Consider the following 19,564-nt stretch of genomic DNA (forward strand, 5'->3'; position numbering starts at 1 on the left):
AGACCCTCCCTTGCTGCAAGGGCTGAACCAGCGTTTTTTTTGTTGGAGAGATAACTTCCATACATGGAACTCCAAACATTTATTTGTTTATACTTACGTCAATTAAAGATGCTTTGCAAAAAATTGCGATGATTAAATTACTATGTAATAAAATTGCGCTGGTCAAATTACTAAAAGACATTACTTTTTAAAATGGAAAACTAACATACTCAATTCATGTGAGAAAAAGTTCAACAATAAGAGATTTATTTTTCGAAAAGGAAAATACCAAGAAATGAATATCATGTTTTATAAAGTGAATTGGGATGAAATATTTGATAAAATAAATACAAACCAATGTTATGAATACTTTTTAAAAGTTTATGAAAAAGCTTGCAAACAATATATTCCTCACCACTTTAAACCCACTAGTTCTATCCAAAATCCATGCATCAACATAAAAATTAAGAATCTAATTAGAAAAAAACGTAATCTATGGTGCAGAGTGCGTGCTACAAACTTCAAAAATACAAACCTAAATAATGAATACAAACTAGTTAATAAAATGATTAAAAAGCAAATTAAAAAATCTACTCTTGATCATGAAATAAACTTAGCAAAAGATGTAAAACATAACCCAAAACTCTTCTATGCATATGCACAATGAAAAAATCAAACACATACAAAACTAATAGCACTTAAAACTAGTGACAATAAAATAATAACTGATAAAAAAAAGTCATTGCTAATCTACTAAATTGTAGTTTCCAATCAGTATTTGCCAAAGAAAATTAAGATCTACCACATTTCATCAATAAAACAATGCAATTATTTGAATGTGACTGGGACCAAGAAGTAAAAGAAGATATTGTACATAATTATTTATTAGAACTTAATGAAAACAAGTCACTTGGTTGTGATAGCATCAGTGCCTATGTGCTAAAGCATTGTGCAGAAGGATTAACCAAACCTTTGTCATTAATACTCAAGAAATCGATTCATTCAGGAGAGATGCCAGAATTTAGAAAATCTGCAAACATTACACCACTTTTTAAAAAAGGAGACAAGGAAGATCCACTCAACGACAGACCTATCTCTTTAATATCGATACAATGTAAGATAATAGAGAAAATAATTAGAAAAAAGCTGATAATTTATATAACAGAAAACAAGCTGTTAAAGCCTCAACAACATGGATTTGTACAAAATAAAGGATGCCTAACAAACCTTTTAGAAACTTTCGATGTTATTACAACTGAAATTGAAGATGATTATCCAGTTGATATATTATTCCTAGATTTTGCAAAGACGTTCGATAAGGTGCCCCACCATTGACTTATATATAAAATTTCTAACTATGGAATAAAAGGCAATATTTTAAATTGGATTGATTTTTTTAAAAAAAACAGAAAACAAAGAGTGGTAATGAGTGAAGCTGTATCAGATTGGTGAGAGATTTATAGCGGTGTGCCACAGGGTTCTGTATTGGGTCCTCTTCTCTTTCTCTTACATATCAATGATTTTCCCCAATGTATCTCTTCAATTACAAAACTATACGCTGATGATACAAAAATCATATCTGTTATAAAAGAACATAATGATCTAATTAATATGCAAAATGACATTGATTTGTTAACTCAATGGTCAAATGTATGGTTATTGGATTTTAACATAAGCAAATGCGGTGTTATGCACATTGGAAGAAAAAATATTAACTATAATTACACTATGAAACACGACAATCAAAGTTTTATTTTAAAAATGACAACATAATAATTAGACTTAGGTGTAATAGTTTCATCCAATAAGAAATGGAATCATCAGGTTCAAGCAGCTACAAGTAAAGCACAAAGAATCTTATGTTTAATAAGAAAAAGCTTTACTTATCTTAACACTGAATTGGTAGGGCAATTATGCACATCGCTGGTTAGACCACACCTGGAATTCGCAGTTCCAGTGTGGAGTCCAGGTAATAAAAACGATATCAATGACCTAGGAAAATTCAAAGACGAGAAACAAAGGTAGCACCTGAACTAAAACATCTAAGTTATACTGAAAAATTGTCTCACAACTCTGGAAACAAGACGTACAAGAGATGATCTTATTGAGTTTTTCAAAATAACAACTGGTATTGATAAGATATTGTGGTATAACGAGCTTTATAAAGCTTCTTCCCAAAGTCTAAGAGGTCATTCAATGAAATTTGAAAGAGAATTTGCAAAAACAACCATTAGACACAATTTTTTTACGAACAGAGTGATACCTCATTGGAATGCTTTACCTGAAAAAGTGGTTTCTGCAATGACAGTAAATTATTTAAAAGGTAGACTAGATAAACATTTGTTAACGGCTGTTAAAGTATAAATTTTAAATTTTATGCTCCGCGACAATAGTCGTTACAGCACCTTTTATTACTATTAGAGCCCGATAAAAAAAATGCCTCAAAAAACACCCCTTCCCTGACCTCAAATGTGAAGGTAACAAATTACCATAATATTTTTTTTCTATTGTTAACTAAAAACATATTCATCAATCAATTTTAAATTATATGCAATAATCTCTTAGCGTTTAAAAATTATGTCCATAAAAAGTTTGAATCCCCCTCAATTTGAGAGGGTTACAATATTTATCTAGCTATAATTTTTGAACGCTAAAAGATTATTTCATGAAATTTCAAACTAATTGTTAAATTTGAAATTAGTTTAGAATAGTATAAAAAATATTTTGCAAACTAATGGGGTAAATATTTTGGTAACTAATGGGCCTTCACAAATGGGGTAGGCGGGCTAAATTTATTTGGGTATAATATTTATTTTTATTTTAGTATTTGCAAAGCATCGTTATTTAATGTAAGTATAACCATAAAAGTGTTTGGAGTTTACACCATGTCTAAAAGTTATTTCAAACATAAAAAAAAGGCAAGATCAGCCTCTGCCTTTGTTAGTGAATGATAAATCCCGCCCCAAATTAAAATCAAGAAACTGAAAAATATTATCTTTTTAAAAAATAATCATTTCCAGGATTTGCATTTTATTTTTATTTGAAAATTCAGAAACACAATTTCTATAATGACAAATAGAATAACATAATACTAATTTTAGTATTATCTAAATCATTAATAATAATAAAGTTCTATTTGCAACTTAGGCAAGTAAGGTTTCCCTTGTAAAATAATTATTCGACGCTGGCTATCAGCCCTCTTTAAAAGGTTTTGCAGGAATGGAGATAACGTTTTAGGATCAAAGGTGCTTACGGATCAAGGGTGCAAGTGCTTCCATTTATCTCTTTAATATTTGTTGAATATAAGGAAATCGGCAAAATGCAAAGTACACACTAGTGAAATGCGAACTTTTGTGCAAACCAAAATATCATATTTTAAGGACCATGATTATTTTATTAATTTAAATTAAATTAATATGAATATATTAGTAATGTATGTTATTAAGTGTAAATGCATTTACTGACTATTAGAGAGAGCATGCAGGTAAATGTAAATACATCGACTGAGGGTTTTGGTTGGAGCAGCGTAGTCATGTTTATAGTTCCTGTTTATTGATAAAAACAATAAACATGACTAAAAAGCTGTTGCAACATGAAATACCTTTAGAATAATGGTCCGCAATTCAATTTCGCATTTTACTTTGTATTTATATTGAAGCACTTTTTGTAGTTAATGTATCAACTGTAGTTAATGTATGCGGTAGTGGTGTAGTGGTAAAGTGCTCGCTTCAGAAGCGAGACGTCCCTGGTAGTACCGCGCTCAACTTGTTTCTGCGCGCAGCGGCCTTGTTCGTCGAGGTTCGTGTTTCGGAGTTATAGAGTTGAGAGAGGGTTATAACCACTATTGAGTAGCCTCCTCATCTGTAGTGGCCTTCATGGCCTTGAGGAAGTGAATAACACAAAAACAAAAAAAAACAAAAATTATATTTTACATTCATTTTCACCAACTTAAGGAAAATATGTTGTACCTAATATGAGGAGCCCAAATTTAATTTCTCTAAATGTTTCAGTATTTATTTGTTTGATTATTTTATTATTTTCTAAAGGTTTCAGTATTTTTTATTTTTTTTCCAATAGTATATTGTAAGCTATATTTCTATGATGTAACCATGTCGAAATATTTTATCAGAAATTCAAATATCAAGTTTTATTTCAATTATAAAAACGAAATTTAATAATTTATAGGTTTTATTAATAATAATGTATTTCTAAAATTAAAATAAATTGAATACAACATGTTCTGCAAACATCAAGAACGTTAACGTAACCATTTCTGCCACTAATCCTATCGGCTAAGTCAGTTTAGCTTTTTCAATCTTCTACATTAGTTTCGATATTGAAAATATAAATAAAATATAAAAAATTAGTGTATATATATATATATATATATATATATATATATATATATATATATATATATATATATGTATGTATATATATATATATATATATATATATATATATATATATATATATATATATATATATATATATATATATATATATATATGTATATATGTATGTATATATATATATATACACATATATATATATATACACACATATATATATATATATATATATATATATATATATATATATATATATATATATATATATATATATATAAACACCCAACTCACACTTGCTGAACATCCAAGTGGTACATCAATGATTATAGTCGGATCTGTTTTTAAACCCTTAGTACTTATAGATGAATTTGATTTGCCAATATCTTTAAAGGATTTCTGAAAAAAAAAAAAAAAAAAAAAAAAAAAAAAATATATATATATATATATATATATATATAAAATAAACATTTATTTTTCAAATTTAAAGAACACACATTTTATAATTTATTATTTAATATCTAAAACTATTTTATTGAATTCTTTAATAAATTTGACTTTAAAATTCTCACATTTAATAATTGATTTTCTGAATAAATTGATACTGAAAAATCTACATCTAAAAGATAAAAAAAAAATATAAAAACGTTATTCTTATTACATTAAAGCTAAATATATTTCAATTCTTTTACATTTTTTTAAATTTTGAAAGTATTGCTTTACAGCCCTTGGAATTAGGGTTGGCATTTGGCAATGCAAACCTAACTGCCGAACTTAGCGTTTGAGGTTGCCAAATATTTCCGAATGGTTTAGGTTTCTACTTTTTATGATGGAACTTGTCAATAAATGTTTTTGCTGACCTGATGATGACCTAAAACATATCAAGGTCTGCAATTTTTTGCCAACTTCAGTTTTTTTTATTTTTAAGGGTTGGGTGTTTTATAATAATAAAAAATAACTTATTTCTATACCTTGTTGCTATAAACATTAAATAAAATATATATATTGATTGAATACCAGTCTTACAGTCTTACCAGTTTTACAAGTTGATTCTGGTGAGCTACAGAAACGCTTTTTATCTCTTAAAAAAAAATAAATAAATGTGTAGTAATAACTAATAATGGTAAATTAGTTGAAAGAAAAATAAAATAAAAATATAAAAGTTTGTATTGCCTTTCAGAAATAAAAGTACAGAGAGCTACTTCAGCCTAAATCGAGAATGTGCAAAAATATTATTAAAAATAGTTATGATATTAATAAAAGTTATTTAAAAAAATCCCTTATATAATTATACAAATTAGTAATATTTAATTATATAAATAAGTCATATTTAATAATTTAAGTAATTAATTACTAGAATAAAAAATTGAAAAACAAAAGCTTTTAGATTACCTTTATTCTTGACACATTACTAGCTTTAGCAAATATAAATACAATAGATTCAGGCACTAGAATTTTAAATACATAGTCACTCTCCTAAAAAGATCATTACTTAAAAAACAAAAATAATACTGGAAAGTTGAATATTATCCAAATAGATGATTTTAAGATGAAATAATTAGAAATAAATATATGAATAATATTTTAGATTATGATTACCTTCAAACTATTAAAAGCTAAAACAAAAGCTTTAAAAAGATCATGCAATTGATCTTCTGTCATTAGACTAAGGAGATCTCTGTAACAAAAATTTTCTGAATAAATAAACGGAAATGCAAAAACATGTTAAGTAATCAAGAAAAAATAAAAATAAAAATAAAGCAAATGGAATAATAGAGTGTAAATTCCTATATTTTTATGTAATACAAACTTTTATCTTATCCATCAACAATAAACCAGTTATGTCTGTAACTGTATAACTGAACATCAAATACAAAAATACTATTTAAAGATTTAGCATTTAGTAAGTTTTATCTACTTTGACAAAAAGTCGATTTAAAAAAAAAACTATTTGACTTCAAGTATTGAAAATTGAATACTCAAAAACAAAATATTGCAAAAGATTTTATTTATATTAAAATATTACACGTCATTTTGTTTCCAAACTGATGTTTAAACAACTCCCAATAAATAAACAAATGCTAAAATATATTTTTAAGAACACAGTATTTATTGAACTCTAGGGACCTTCAAATTTGTTCAAAACAAACTCCCTTCATAATTAAATAGTAACTGGCAAAGGTGGGATTTGAATCTGCAATCCTGCTGCGACAGGCTATCCATCACAATAATAGCAGTACACTATACAACTGAGCTATCCCAACTCAATAGTATATTATATAAAAATGTATCTGTGAATTATAAATTTAAGTAAGATACTTACTTGACCAGAATAAATAGATTATAGCAACTGAGAAGTGCTATTTCAATCATACATTTCTTTGTAAACAGATTCAATCCTATAAACATTTAATTATATCCTTATTTTATTACAAACAGTTATAAAAAAAATATTACCACAAAATAAGGTAGACTGTATCGGGGATCTTTCTCTCAAATCTAGACTTGAAATTTAAAAAGAATTTCATGCAAGTTATTAGATTGTATTGCAACCTTACACCTGTGAATCTATTGAACATAAAAATTCTGATCCAAAAATAAAAAATCTATTATTAAGTCATCATTTAGTAAAATCTTTACTTTTTGGCTTTATTTTGACTGCTAATTTTATGACTTCAAGCTTAACGCCTTATTAAGACTATATTTATTGAACAACACTTTTATTTCTTATATATTTACACGTCAAAAATTGTATACAAATATGTGTATCAAAATTTATAAAATATATATAATTTTTAACATATATATAATTTATAACATATAATATACACAAATACGTGTATCAAAAATTATATACAAATATGAATAAATCGTATACCTGCTGTAACAAATGTATCCAAATCTTCGATATCACTTGAACTACCTTGAAAGAATTATTAGACAAGTTTGAATTTTTGTTTTGTTTTAAACAGAAAACAGAATAAGTGAAAAACAACAACTTTATATTTAGAGTATAAGTAGAGTGCTCAATGTTCTTAAAAGAACAGAGCAATTATAAATTAGTAGAAAATCACTTAACAAAAATTTATCTCATTGATAAATTTTTGTTAAGTGATTATAAAATTAACCACTGTGTATCATCAATAAAGACTCATCAGAAATGATGATTTTATGATGAATCTTCATTTATGAAACACTGTTAAATGAGATAAATTTTTAAGTGATTTTCTACTAATTTATAATTGTTCTGTTCTTTTAAGAACATTGAGCACTCTACTTGTAGAATATATTTTAAAATTTTTTAAATATATATATATATATATATATATATATATATATATATATATATATATATATATATATATATATATATATATATATATATATATATATATATATTTATGTATAAAATATTTTATGTATGTATATAATATTTTATTTAGTATTTAATGGCGATTCAACAAATTTATTGCCGGATTACGATCAAATAAATTCTTAAAAAACAAAAAACTTATAAGGCTCTAACGTACGTTCCCGGAGTTGCAATAACGAACAACAAGTTGCAATAACGAACAAAATTGTTACAAAAACGAACATAGGCCGCGTCAGGTTGCATTAGCGAACAAAAATGTTCGGTAATGCAAATTTTGCGTTGCTATACCGAATATCCATATGATCATCATCATCATCATCATCATCATCATCATCATCATCATCATCATCATCATCATCATCATCATCATCATCATCATCATCATCATCATCATAACCATTTTAAAAAATACAAAAATATGCATCAAAGGACTAGAGCTGTCAAGCCTAAGCAAAATAAAGAAAAAAGTAAGAGAGGAAAAATAAAAAAATTAGAATATAAGCATTGCGAATGCAATAGTATAGCAATAGGATAAACACAGAATCTTCTAACCCACTAAATTGTCAGAATGTTGGTACAAAGAACAGCGTACCAAATCACTAGGCTACTGAAAACATATATCATATAGAAAAACAAAATGCTTGTATAAAAATTACATTATAAATTTACAAATAAAATTACAAATAAATTTATATTAAGTATTTTTTTACTAATAATATAAATGTAATATACAAATGCAAAAAGCACTATGTAATATTCAAATGTAAAAAATTCATTTATGTAACATTATGTACAAATATCTGTAAGTGTAAATGCCATTAGGACTGATGTGTAGGTAAGTTGAGTCGATGGATATTTAAGTATCTGTTATATATAATATATAGAAACTTTCAAAATTTTTCTAACAATTAAATGTTTACTTAAATTTTTTGTTTTGAATTTTTTTATTTATGTTATTGCAATTTTGAAAAATCAGCAAGAACAAAAAAATTATATATTTTATTATCCAAGCACAGGTATTAAAAAAATTCTAATAGAGTTTACTTATTTGACATAATCTAGTAGGTATCTAAGGTAGAAAATATCTTTTTCCTTCGAAATAAATAAGCAGTTAAGAGTTCTAATAAGTTCCAAGTATGCAAAAAAAAAGTGCCTATTAATTTTTTTTGTTCTAAGAGCAATATTTGAATGATTTTTTTTTTTATCGATTAATGAAAAAAACATTGAAATAATAAGTATAGAAATTGAAGTCAATAAAGGATAGATAAAGAGCTGAATACGTATAGAAATAGAGGTCAGTATATATATATATATATATATATATATATATATATATATATATATATATATATATATATATATATATATATATATATATATATATATATATATATATATATATATATATATATATATATATATATATATATATATCAGAAAAAATACATCTAAACTTCTCATAGTATTTGTGTTAATAAGGTTAATAGTATAGAAGAGAAAAAGGAGGTAATCCACTGTTATTCAGGGTGGTAACACTCCTTAAATAAAAAAGTAATTGGACTTGACATTACTTGATGCAATCATACAAGAAGGCTATGAGTCAGGTCATCATTCAGACATGTCCAAGAAACATCATGAATGGTTCAAATGTTTCACCAAATCATTCAAACTCTAAAGTGATAAAAATAAAACTTTGAAAAATCAAATCAAAGAACTTGAACAAAAAATTGAACCTGGAACAAGAAGTCCTCTGAAAAAATCTTTTTCTACACCAACAACTAGATCGATCAGTTCTGCCAAAAACTCTACTTCAGCAGCCCCATTGACAGCAACCTCTCAGAAAACTATAAGCAACAATAGTGTACAATTTAGTTCTGCCAAAGGTAGTACTATAATAACACCATTGACAACAACCCCTAGGACAACAAGTGACACTAATAGTGTATTGATTAACAGAGGAAAAGTTCTATATTAAACTGTTACTATACAAATGCCACATTCCTGAGTTCAGGTAAACTAGTGTAACTATCTGCACTCATTTACTCCAACACCATTCATGTAAATTTTATAACTGAAACTTGGTTCTCAGAAACATCAGCACCACTTCTATCAGACTACTACCTCCTCCGGAAAGATTGAGCTGACGGCTACAGGGATGCTGCAGTACATATTCTAAATAACTTTATAGCGTATCAAATCAATCTGAGACAAGGCCCAGACTGTCACTTGTAACATTTGAACAACTCTAGGTTTCACTCACTGTAAATAACTATTCTTTCTGATTTAGTGCAATCAATTGGCCTCCTCCTTCTGTTAACCACCAAAACAAGAACCTTTTCAAAAGATTTTGAAATCAATAACAACAGGAAATTAGCTGCAAATGCTGTCCAAACTAAACAATTTTGTGACCTACTAGTAGTTGACGATTTTAACTATCCCTAAATAAGAGGAGTTATGATATTCCTACCAATTTGGCAAATAAATTCACCAGCTCAAACTTTAACTATAGAAAAGGTGACTTCACTGCTATGTCTGCTAAACTATCAAATATTGATTGGATATCATTACTAGCCAACAAGAATATAAATAATGCTTATGATACCTTTGTTTCTATTTATAATAAACTAGGTGTTAATCTATTTATAATAAACTAGGTGTCAAATCTAATCATAAGACAACATTTAACCCAAAATATGGATATGCAAAGAGGCTATGCAACTATCTAGATTAAAATCACATCTATGGCATCTAATCTAGTAAGCGACTAGGGTTAATATTTGACCAGGGCAGGGGCCAGGTTTGATAAAATATAGCGGGGCCGGGTTTGTGACCGGGGCTGCATAAACATTGATACATCCTAAAGTTTTTTTTAATTCAAAATTCATGATATATATTGTATGTATGTGCATATGTAAACAACATTATGATCATCATTACCATCATGATCATGATTATCATCATCATCATTATAATCATTATCATCATCATCACCATCATCATCGTCGTCATCATCATCATCATCATCATCATCATCATCATCATCATCATCATCATCATCATCATCATCATCATCATCATCATCATCATCATCATCATCATCATCATCATCATCATCATATTAAGGGCTTATAAGGCCATCATCATCATCATCATCATCATCATCATTATCATCATCATCATCATCATCATCATCATCATCATCATCATCATCATCATCATCATCATCATCATCATCATCATCATCATCATCATCATATTAAGAAACAGCATAAAAGAGGAAGGCTTTAGCCTTCTTCTTTTATGCTGTTTCTCTAATATAAACAATCTAGAGCATTTTCTTTCCTTAAAAACTAAACTTTATTCATACAATATGTAAGGCGCTCTCTTCAAGTTTTCTTACTTCTAACGGGTGAGGAGAAATTAGTTACACAAAAATCAAAGCCTTGTATTTTTAAAGAAATAAAAGCAAAATTATTTTAATATTTTTTTTAAGTTAATACAATATTTATTTTAACAAAATTATTTTTTATAAACCGATAGCACTCCCTTGTTAGCTATTAAACTCAATTTTCTCTTGATACCCTTTATAAGTGATTGTAAAAATGTTGCATCAATTTTTTTCAAATACGTCTAATCAATTGTTGTAAACTTTTTGACCTCCCATCCACCCTCATACACATTCTGAGTCAATACTCCTCAAAAGTCTTCCATTGGCAGGGCTTTGGGGTAATTACCGGCGTTTCCAGGCATTTCATCGCCGCCAAAGACAAAAGTATTTTTCGTTGTCTAAAATTAAAATAGTATTCTTTATAGAGGTGATTTACGAGTTTCTTTTTTGTGCTTTATGTGTGATTTAGGGCTTCTTTTTTGTGTGCTTAGACGCTGTCCATCATTGTATTTGGGTGTTTTTTCACATTTACGGTACTTAATGCTCATTTTGGCCAATTGTGTACAAATTGTCTTTTGATTGGCGTTGAATTTAAAGTTTTGCTTTTTTTTCTCGAGTCCACGATGATGGGCGTCTAGAATTTTTTGTAACTTTTAAACACTGTCCTGTAAGGTGTCGATTGATATAAATTATATGCTGTTTTGAGACAGATTCCTTCTTTAATAAAATGGTTAGCAGCTTCAGCTGCTAACCATGTTATGGTAGCATTTGGATTTTTTACAAAATAATTTTTGACATTATTTTGAAGAACTGCTCTTTCTTTACCGTTTAACATTTTTTTGAATAATTTTTTTTTAATAAAACTAGAATATTTAAAAATACAAATTAGATTCGAGTGCTAAAATATAATATTATGGATTTCAAGCAAAACTAAGTTAACTTTTGTGTAATTAATTTCTCCTCACCCGTTACCAGAACCGTTTTCTGCTGGAGCTGCAACCTTTCTACATGCTGATACCTCACTTTAATCTTCTCTAACAAACATTGTTCGATATAATGTTTTTTCTAATCTGTCTAAGATTATGCCTCCTTATCTTGTCTTGCTAGAGTCACAACACACATCCATCTAATCCTCTTCTCTTTTGGCAAATACTACACCATTTAAATACTAAAGTTTATATAAATATGAAAGAATATTGTTTCTCTGAAGAACAAATGCCTTTTTATTGTTCCAAAAAGCCAATGTAAAAAGGTCCTGTCTGATATTAAGCTCTGTTATTCTCAGTTTACTAATTCTTGCATTTTATCTCAGTTATGCTCTAGAGACTTTTGGTAAATCTTCAACAGTAAACATCAAAATCACTCTGACTTCCAATGTTAAAGTTAATTCTCAATTAAACACTTCTACAGTTTGTGCTCCAGAAAAAATTTCCATCATAGTCTTAAAAAGTGTTCTCCAGAACTCTCTTCAATTTTTGCTAAATTTTTAAAAAGTGCTAAATAATTGGTTCCAATTTTTCAAAACTCTAGAAAACACTTTGACCAATCCAACTATTCTACGATTAGTCTTCGCTCTGTTATTAGTTTCCTTATATAAAGTTTTTGAGATTAATAAATTATTTCTTTCTAACTGCAGTATTAAAGATATTCTTGAAGGCCTATACTCCTCTTTATTTCATTTAGCTTTAAGCCAGGGCCTGATTTGCAAAAAGTCTCATTTTTACCTGGGGATGGTGCTGGGGCCTCGGTCACTTTCTAATCTAAATAAGGCAAATAAATGGAAGTCTAACAACTTAAAAGCGCAGTAAAACCAAGTAAAAAATAGTTTGAAGAAAACACCAAAAAAATTTGAACTCAACCTTATGATTAAAAAAATCCTAAATGGCTGTTCACGTATATCAATAGCAAAAGCAAGAGTTAAGTTGGTATTAGTGCCTTACTAAATAGATATCTGGTCTAATAACGACCGACAAACAACAACATTCTCAACAAACAGTTCGAAAGCGTCTTCAATTCAACATCTAGTCTGGTACTCAGCAAATCTTTTAGCAAAGCTAACAATAAAATTAGCAATATTAGCATCAATTCTAATTAAGTTGAGCAACTTATTAGAGAAGTGAATCCAAATAAAATGCAGGGATCTGATAATATCCATCCACTAGTTTTACACAACTGTAAATCCGAATGGGAAAAACCTTTAGCCATACTGTTTCAACAATCACTTGACCAAGGTAAGGTTCCTACTGCATGGAAAGTAGCAAACATTACTCCTATATTCAAAAAAAGCTTGACCAGCAACCTCAGGCTATTATCTACCTATCAGTCTTACCTCTGTTACGTGCAAACTACTGAAAAATATAGTTAGGCAAGCCATCCTAGCGCACCTAGTTGACAGCAATTTTATCACACATGAATAGCATGATTTTGTTCCCCATAAGTCATGCTCTACAAACTACTTTTAAACTATGGACTATTTAGCAAAAGCATCAGTTAATCAATTGTCTGTAGACTTGCTCTTCCTTGACTTTGCCCAGGCTATTGACAAGGTTTACCATATGAGTCTAATCCTGAAACTAAAAGGGTATGAGATTAATAGTTTAATTCTGAAATGGGTGAAATCCTTTCTTAGCGACTGTAAACAAAGAGTGGGTAAAACGGTATCAAACTGGATCCCAGTTTCTAGTGGTATTTCTCAAGGGTCAGTATTAGGACTAGTGCTATTTATGATCTTTATAAATAACCTGGCAGTTAGAATTAAGTAAAATATTTGCAGATGACACAAATTTGCTTGCCCCAATTTGTCTTGGTGAAAAACAGAATGATGTACAGTGCTTCAAAATGACATTGATCTATAACTGAGTGGACAAGAGTATGGCATTTGAGGCTAAACATCTCTAAATGCAAAGTTCGCATTGGTCACCTGTATAAAAAGCACTATTCATACAATGCTAGACCCTGATAAATTGACCCGACTTAATTTGGAACCAACCTCATCTGAACTTGATTTAGGAATCATAGTTAGCAACGACCTCAAACAAAATGCCCAGGTATGCACTGCTATCTCTAAGGCCAACAAGACGCTTGGCATGCTTAAAAGGATTTGTTTTGCCCTATATAGCATTATGGAAAAAGCTTTACATAACGCATGTATGTCCATCCTTATCTCGAATTCTCTGCTTCAAATTGAAACCAATATACAATTAAAGATATAAATACTTTAGAAAGAGTCTAGAGATGCACCACTAAAGATAGCTCATAGTAAAAAGCATCTACCTTATGAAAATAGACTATGCATTTTAGAACTCTCCACGTTGAAACATACTATAAAGATAAACTCATTAATTAAAATCATCTGTTTTTATTATCTACAAGAACATAAAATAAAGCAAATTCTGATTCCGATAAAATTGTTATCAAAGTCTTCCAAAAGGTAACAAAACAGTCATGTTTAACACAAAAAAAATAAATAGACAAGGTCACAAATTTTGAATAGAATTTATATACAAACTTATAACTAATTGTCAATAGTCTGTTTAATAGATGCTAATAGTTTTAAATTTGTTATTAAATTTTTTATTAAATGTCACAAGTTGACTTTAGATTAGGGGTAGCCGTTTTTAAATCATAGGTAGCCATTTTGTTATTTTAGCCATTTTATTAATGAAGCTGTTAGTACAAATTTATAGGCAACTGTTTTTAAAATTACTTTATTAGAAAAAAAATGAAAGGGAAATAAAAATTTAGGAAAACTTTTATTGATTTTTTTTTGTAAGTTTTTATTTAGTTAATGTTCCTAATATAATTTCTGCATTTAATTTACTTTAATTTTAAATCATTATTTTTTAGATTAAAAAACGAGTACCAGAATACAAACCAAAAACACTTTTAGATTTTGGCTCAGGATCTGGCATGACTGTTTGGTATTTTTTTAGGCTTTATTCACCAAAAAAAATTATTATGTTTAATTACAATATTAAAGGTCTTATTTATAAGAATATTTTTTTTAGGGCTGCAAATGAATTAAAAAGTATATTGTTTTTAGGACTGCAAACGAATTATGGAGAAATGAGATAAAAGAGTACCAATGTGTCGATGCATCTGAAAAGATGATAGAAGCTGCAGAATTTTTATTACGAGGTAAGTTGAAAATATTTTTTATTTCAGTTTCCTTGTTACTGTTAATTTATTGTTAACTAAAAACTGTTGACATATACAGTAAAGACTAGCATAGTAGCAAAAAAAAATTAAAATAATAATGATAAAAAAAAGATTATTGATAATAAATAAAATCCATCTACAGGCAGCTATTGTACATGCGTATTCACAAAAAAAAAAAGATAAAGGTTTTTAAAGGATAAAAGGACTGGAAAAGAATTTTTCTTTTTAGTTGGCGGAACAAGTGATGGTAGCTTATTTTACCAAAATATTGCATTTATAATTCATTGTTGGATGTTGTTTAAAAGAAAAAGCGCATCAATAGATGCCCAATTCCATACAGGGATGAATAAGAGAGGTAGAGAATGCAATTAGAAGTAAGGAAAAAAAGTGAGGCAACCTTAGGTGGAACTAACTTAGCAGTGGATTGTATATTTAATTTCCATGAAGGGTAAGTTGTGAATTATAATCTGAGAAGAGATGAAAGAGAGGGTTCAGTAAGAGGGTTGCCCCTCCCCCCCAATTTTTTTTCTTAAAATTTTTATTATTATATTGCAATATATTCATATTATTAACAATATTGCAATAATAGTTTCAGTAAACAGCTGTTTTTTGGTTTTTTGTTTCAGTAAATAAATGAGTTTTGTTTGTTTGTTTCAGTAAACAACTGATTTTTGTTTCAGTAAACAACTGATTTTTGTTTCAGCAAACAACTGAGTTTTGTTTACAATAGTTATTTGCAGCAAACAACTGAGTTTTGTTGTGGTTAAAATTCAGAAGCCACTGTAGTTTCCAAGCATAAGATCATGTTCAAGATTGGTTGCCTGTCCTAAACAAACAAAAAGTGATGACTTCTTAATTTCAAATAGAGCCAATTTAGATGTAAGATTGTCAGGAAGATCATTAATATAAATGAAAAACAATTTGGGGCCAAGGATGGCCCCAACTTGTTTTTCGACTAATAAGGCCAAATTAGAATAATTATATTTATTGATTGCCCAAAAATAATTAAAGAGTAAAACAAAAATATGGGTGATGTTGATCTTTGTGACATGTTGTTAGCAGCACACATCCATCTGATTATCATTTTTACTCTTTGTAAATGCTAAACCATATAAATAGAGGAAAGTTGCTAAAAGTAAAACAGCATCCGAATCGCAATTGTTTTGGAAATAAAATGTCTTATGGCTATATTTTATATTCTTATTATAGTCTGGATGATTTTTCTGTAAAAAATATATTTTTCAATGCTATTATCACAAAAATGCATATTTTTCAAATCTTTTTATATCTGCAGTTATAAGTATAACTATAAGTATGTGAGTTATAAGTATGTGAGTGTTATGAGACCAATACATACTTTGCCTGGTAAGTTTTATAATATCCATTGTACACAGTATTCCAATATACTGTTCTATTTCACTATCAGTGACACCAATTGTTGCACCTTTTTCTTGAAGACTGTAAATATTTGTTTTTTCTATAACTAGATTAATAGAACATCATCAAAAAAATGTTGGAAATACTGATTTGGAGTCATGCAATGTTCAGTTGGACCTGGAAAATTAACATTTGTTTTACAAGGTGTTTTTTATGCCATTTTCACTCATGGTTTGATATATTTTTTGATTGGTGTTGTTTTCTTTCTATATAGTCTTCATTTAAATCAAATTCGCACAAAAAATTAATTTCACCATAAGCTGAATCAGTTGCAGATGATTCATAAACATCATAATTGCAATCATTATCAATAACAGCTTCCGGTATAAAGTTTTCATCATCACTCAGATCAGATCACTCATCATCAAATCTATGTTATCACTTATTATCATATTCTGTCAATGTATTGGAAACAAAACTTTTTTAAAACTTTTTAACAGAAATCATTATATTCAGCCTAAAATAAATCATAATATCATACATATTGCATTATTACTTTTTTTTTCTAAAAAATATCTAAATATGTTTTCACATGCTTTCTGAATTTGTGTATATGTTAAAATAGTATAATATTATTTACAAAATTAAAATTGTAATAAGGATTATATATAAGGAGCCCATCTGCCAAATGCACTATGTCACATAAATAAAAAAATATTGAGTTAATTCTATTTCCACATTCTATATACTGAAATTTATCATCTATTTAAATATTAAACTGAAAATTTTTTATCATAAAAATGGACAAAGAAAAAATCATTTTCTGTTGATGTGCAACTAAGAGCAGTTTAATTTTTTCCCATTTACTCAAAATCAATTCACTTGGACTTGGAATGTTTCACATATGAGCTCCTCATACTGGTTCCCACTCCTCCTTAAAAACCTTAAATATCCTTAAAAAACATATTCTCCTTAAAAGTCCTTAAATAACCTTAAAAAAAGATAAAATTTGACAGCTCTCCATAATTTTTTTTATTTTTTAATTATCTAGGAAATTTTATTAAAGTGAAGGATTATACTTATTAACAAAGAAAAAAATATATAGTTCTTTGATAGTTTGCAAACCTATATTTCTATTATATATATATTTATATATATGTAAAGTAATATATTAATTTATAATAGTTTTTCTGTTTATATTTAAAATTTATTGAAAAAAATAAGATTCTGTTTCTAATGTTTTCTCCTTAATTTTTCTTAAAAAAAAGTGTTGTTCGTGACCAAATCTCCTTAAATATTAGGAAAATATCTCCTTAAATCTCCTTAAAATCCTTACTTTTAGCCTCAGTTTTAATAGTGGGAACCCTGTCATAGAGCGTTTTTCATAACTCCAGCTGCCATTTAAAAATGCATGTAATTTTAAGTTCAAGCTTGTTAGGTTCCTTAAAATACACGCTTCTTATTTAAAGTAATAAGTACATTATATATTTTGAATACTTAATAATTATGCACAGGTACTCTCATCTCATTTGTACAGTTATTATTATTTAAGTTGAATTATATTGTCAAAGTTTAGGTTATTCAAGCTAATTTCTATTGTTTAAGTTTTACACAAATAATATTTACATTTATTGTATCTAATCAGGCCCATCTGATTATTATCATGATGATGATGTTGATGATGATGATGATGATGATGATGATGATGATGATGATGATGATGATGATGATTATAATGATAATGGTGATGATGATAATGACGATGATGATGATATAAGGTGTTGTAGAAATAAAAATAACATAAGAGGTTATATTGTTAGAATAGATCATTTATTGCTGATAGATCATTTATTACTAATTGCTTATTTACTTGCTTTGTTGTTGTCATTGATTGCTTAGCTGCCATAGGAATATCTGTTATCATAAATGGTAGTTAATCTATATTTTTAGGCTGAGAGAATATTTGATAAATTAAAATATTATTAAGTTTAGGTTATTAAATTATTTTAATTATTTTATTATGATGGGATTACAATGATGGGATTAATAATGTTATTTGTCATTATTGATAATGACCATAATCATGCTCATGGTCAGAATGTTCTATGCTTGGTAGGTCTTTTACAAGCTAGATGCAGTTAACATCTGGCCATGATGAATATTTTTATTGAGACACTAGCTCTAGCGTACAACCAAGATCACCAAAGCGAAGGAAGCGTTCAAAGCGTTCAACCAAAGCAGGGATGTTTCATGTTTTCTTCATGTAATTCATTGTATTAGTACAATTAACACAATTGAAGAAGCAAAGATTGCTACTTCCATTAGGAAAACTTCTTAGTCAGGATTTATTGAACTTTGCACTTTTGTTGAATTTTTTTAAGTTTTTATTACACTTTAAATTCTAATTTTTTTAAGCTAGTTTTCATTACACTTTAAGTTCCAATATAAAGTTAAATAGGTCTAGTTTTTAGACTTTAAGACCAAAGAAAGTTAAAATTAAAAAAAAAATAGTTTAGTTAAAACTAAAACTAAAACTGGATTTAAATACTTTTTATTTGCTTATTATACTTGGTTTTGATTAAATTGTTGCAAAAACCAACAACAAAAAAAATCAATTTATCAAAATTGTAAATGTATTTACAAACAATTAGTTATCAAAAAGTTAATTAAAAAGTAGATGGTAAATAAAAATTATTTTTTCAAGGTAAAATCAAAGTATGAAGTTTTTCAGAAAGTCAAAAATTATTTTTGAATTCAAGTTGAAAATTAAACTATAATCTTATTTTTAATCAAGATAATTACTAATGAAATAATTTTAGGCTGAGAGAGAACTTTTGATGAAATATTTTTAGACTGAAAGAAAACTTTTGATAAATTAGAAAGTTTATTAAGTTTAGATTATTAAATTATTTGAATTATTTTATTATGGTAGGATTATTG

General features: G+C 27.7%; 1 protein-coding gene and 1 long non-coding RNA gene across 3 annotated transcripts in view; one reads left to right on the top strand and one right to left on the bottom strand.

Moving 5' to 3' along the window:
- The window catches only part of LOC100200135 (ribosome assembly protein METTL17, mitochondrial), a 68,577-nt gene that overhangs the window by 20,507 nt on the left and 28,506 nt on the right, over positions 1–19,564 (top strand). The window contains exons 6-7 of the mRNA XM_065816627.1: positions 14,936–15,009; positions 15,132–15,226. Coding sequence (XP_065672699.1) covers positions 14,936–15,009; positions 15,132–15,226 — 169 coding nt within the window. The remainder of the gene's footprint in view (positions 1–14,935; positions 15,010–15,131; positions 15,227–19,564) is intronic.
- LOC136089396 (uncharacterized) lies at positions 4,220–5,993 on the bottom strand. 2 transcript variants are annotated; one of them, XR_010643013.1, is made up of 6 exons: positions 5,928–5,993; positions 5,721–5,804; positions 5,363–5,536; positions 4,901–4,947; positions 4,623–4,727; positions 4,220–4,298 (listed from the first exon to the last, which is right to left on the bottom strand). It is a non-coding gene; the product is annotated as an uncharacterized LOC136089396 (long non-coding RNA). The 2 variants fall into 2 exon arrangements; XR_010643012.1 differs by lacking the exon at positions 4,220–4,298 and having other exon boundaries at positions 4,590–4,727.

Source organism: Hydra vulgaris, chromosome 13, assembly GCF_038396675.1.
Source record: "Hydra vulgaris chromosome 13, alternate assembly HydraT2T_AEP".
Lineage (NCBI taxonomy): Eukaryota > Metazoa > Cnidaria > Hydrozoa > Anthoathecata > Hydridae > Hydra > Hydra vulgaris.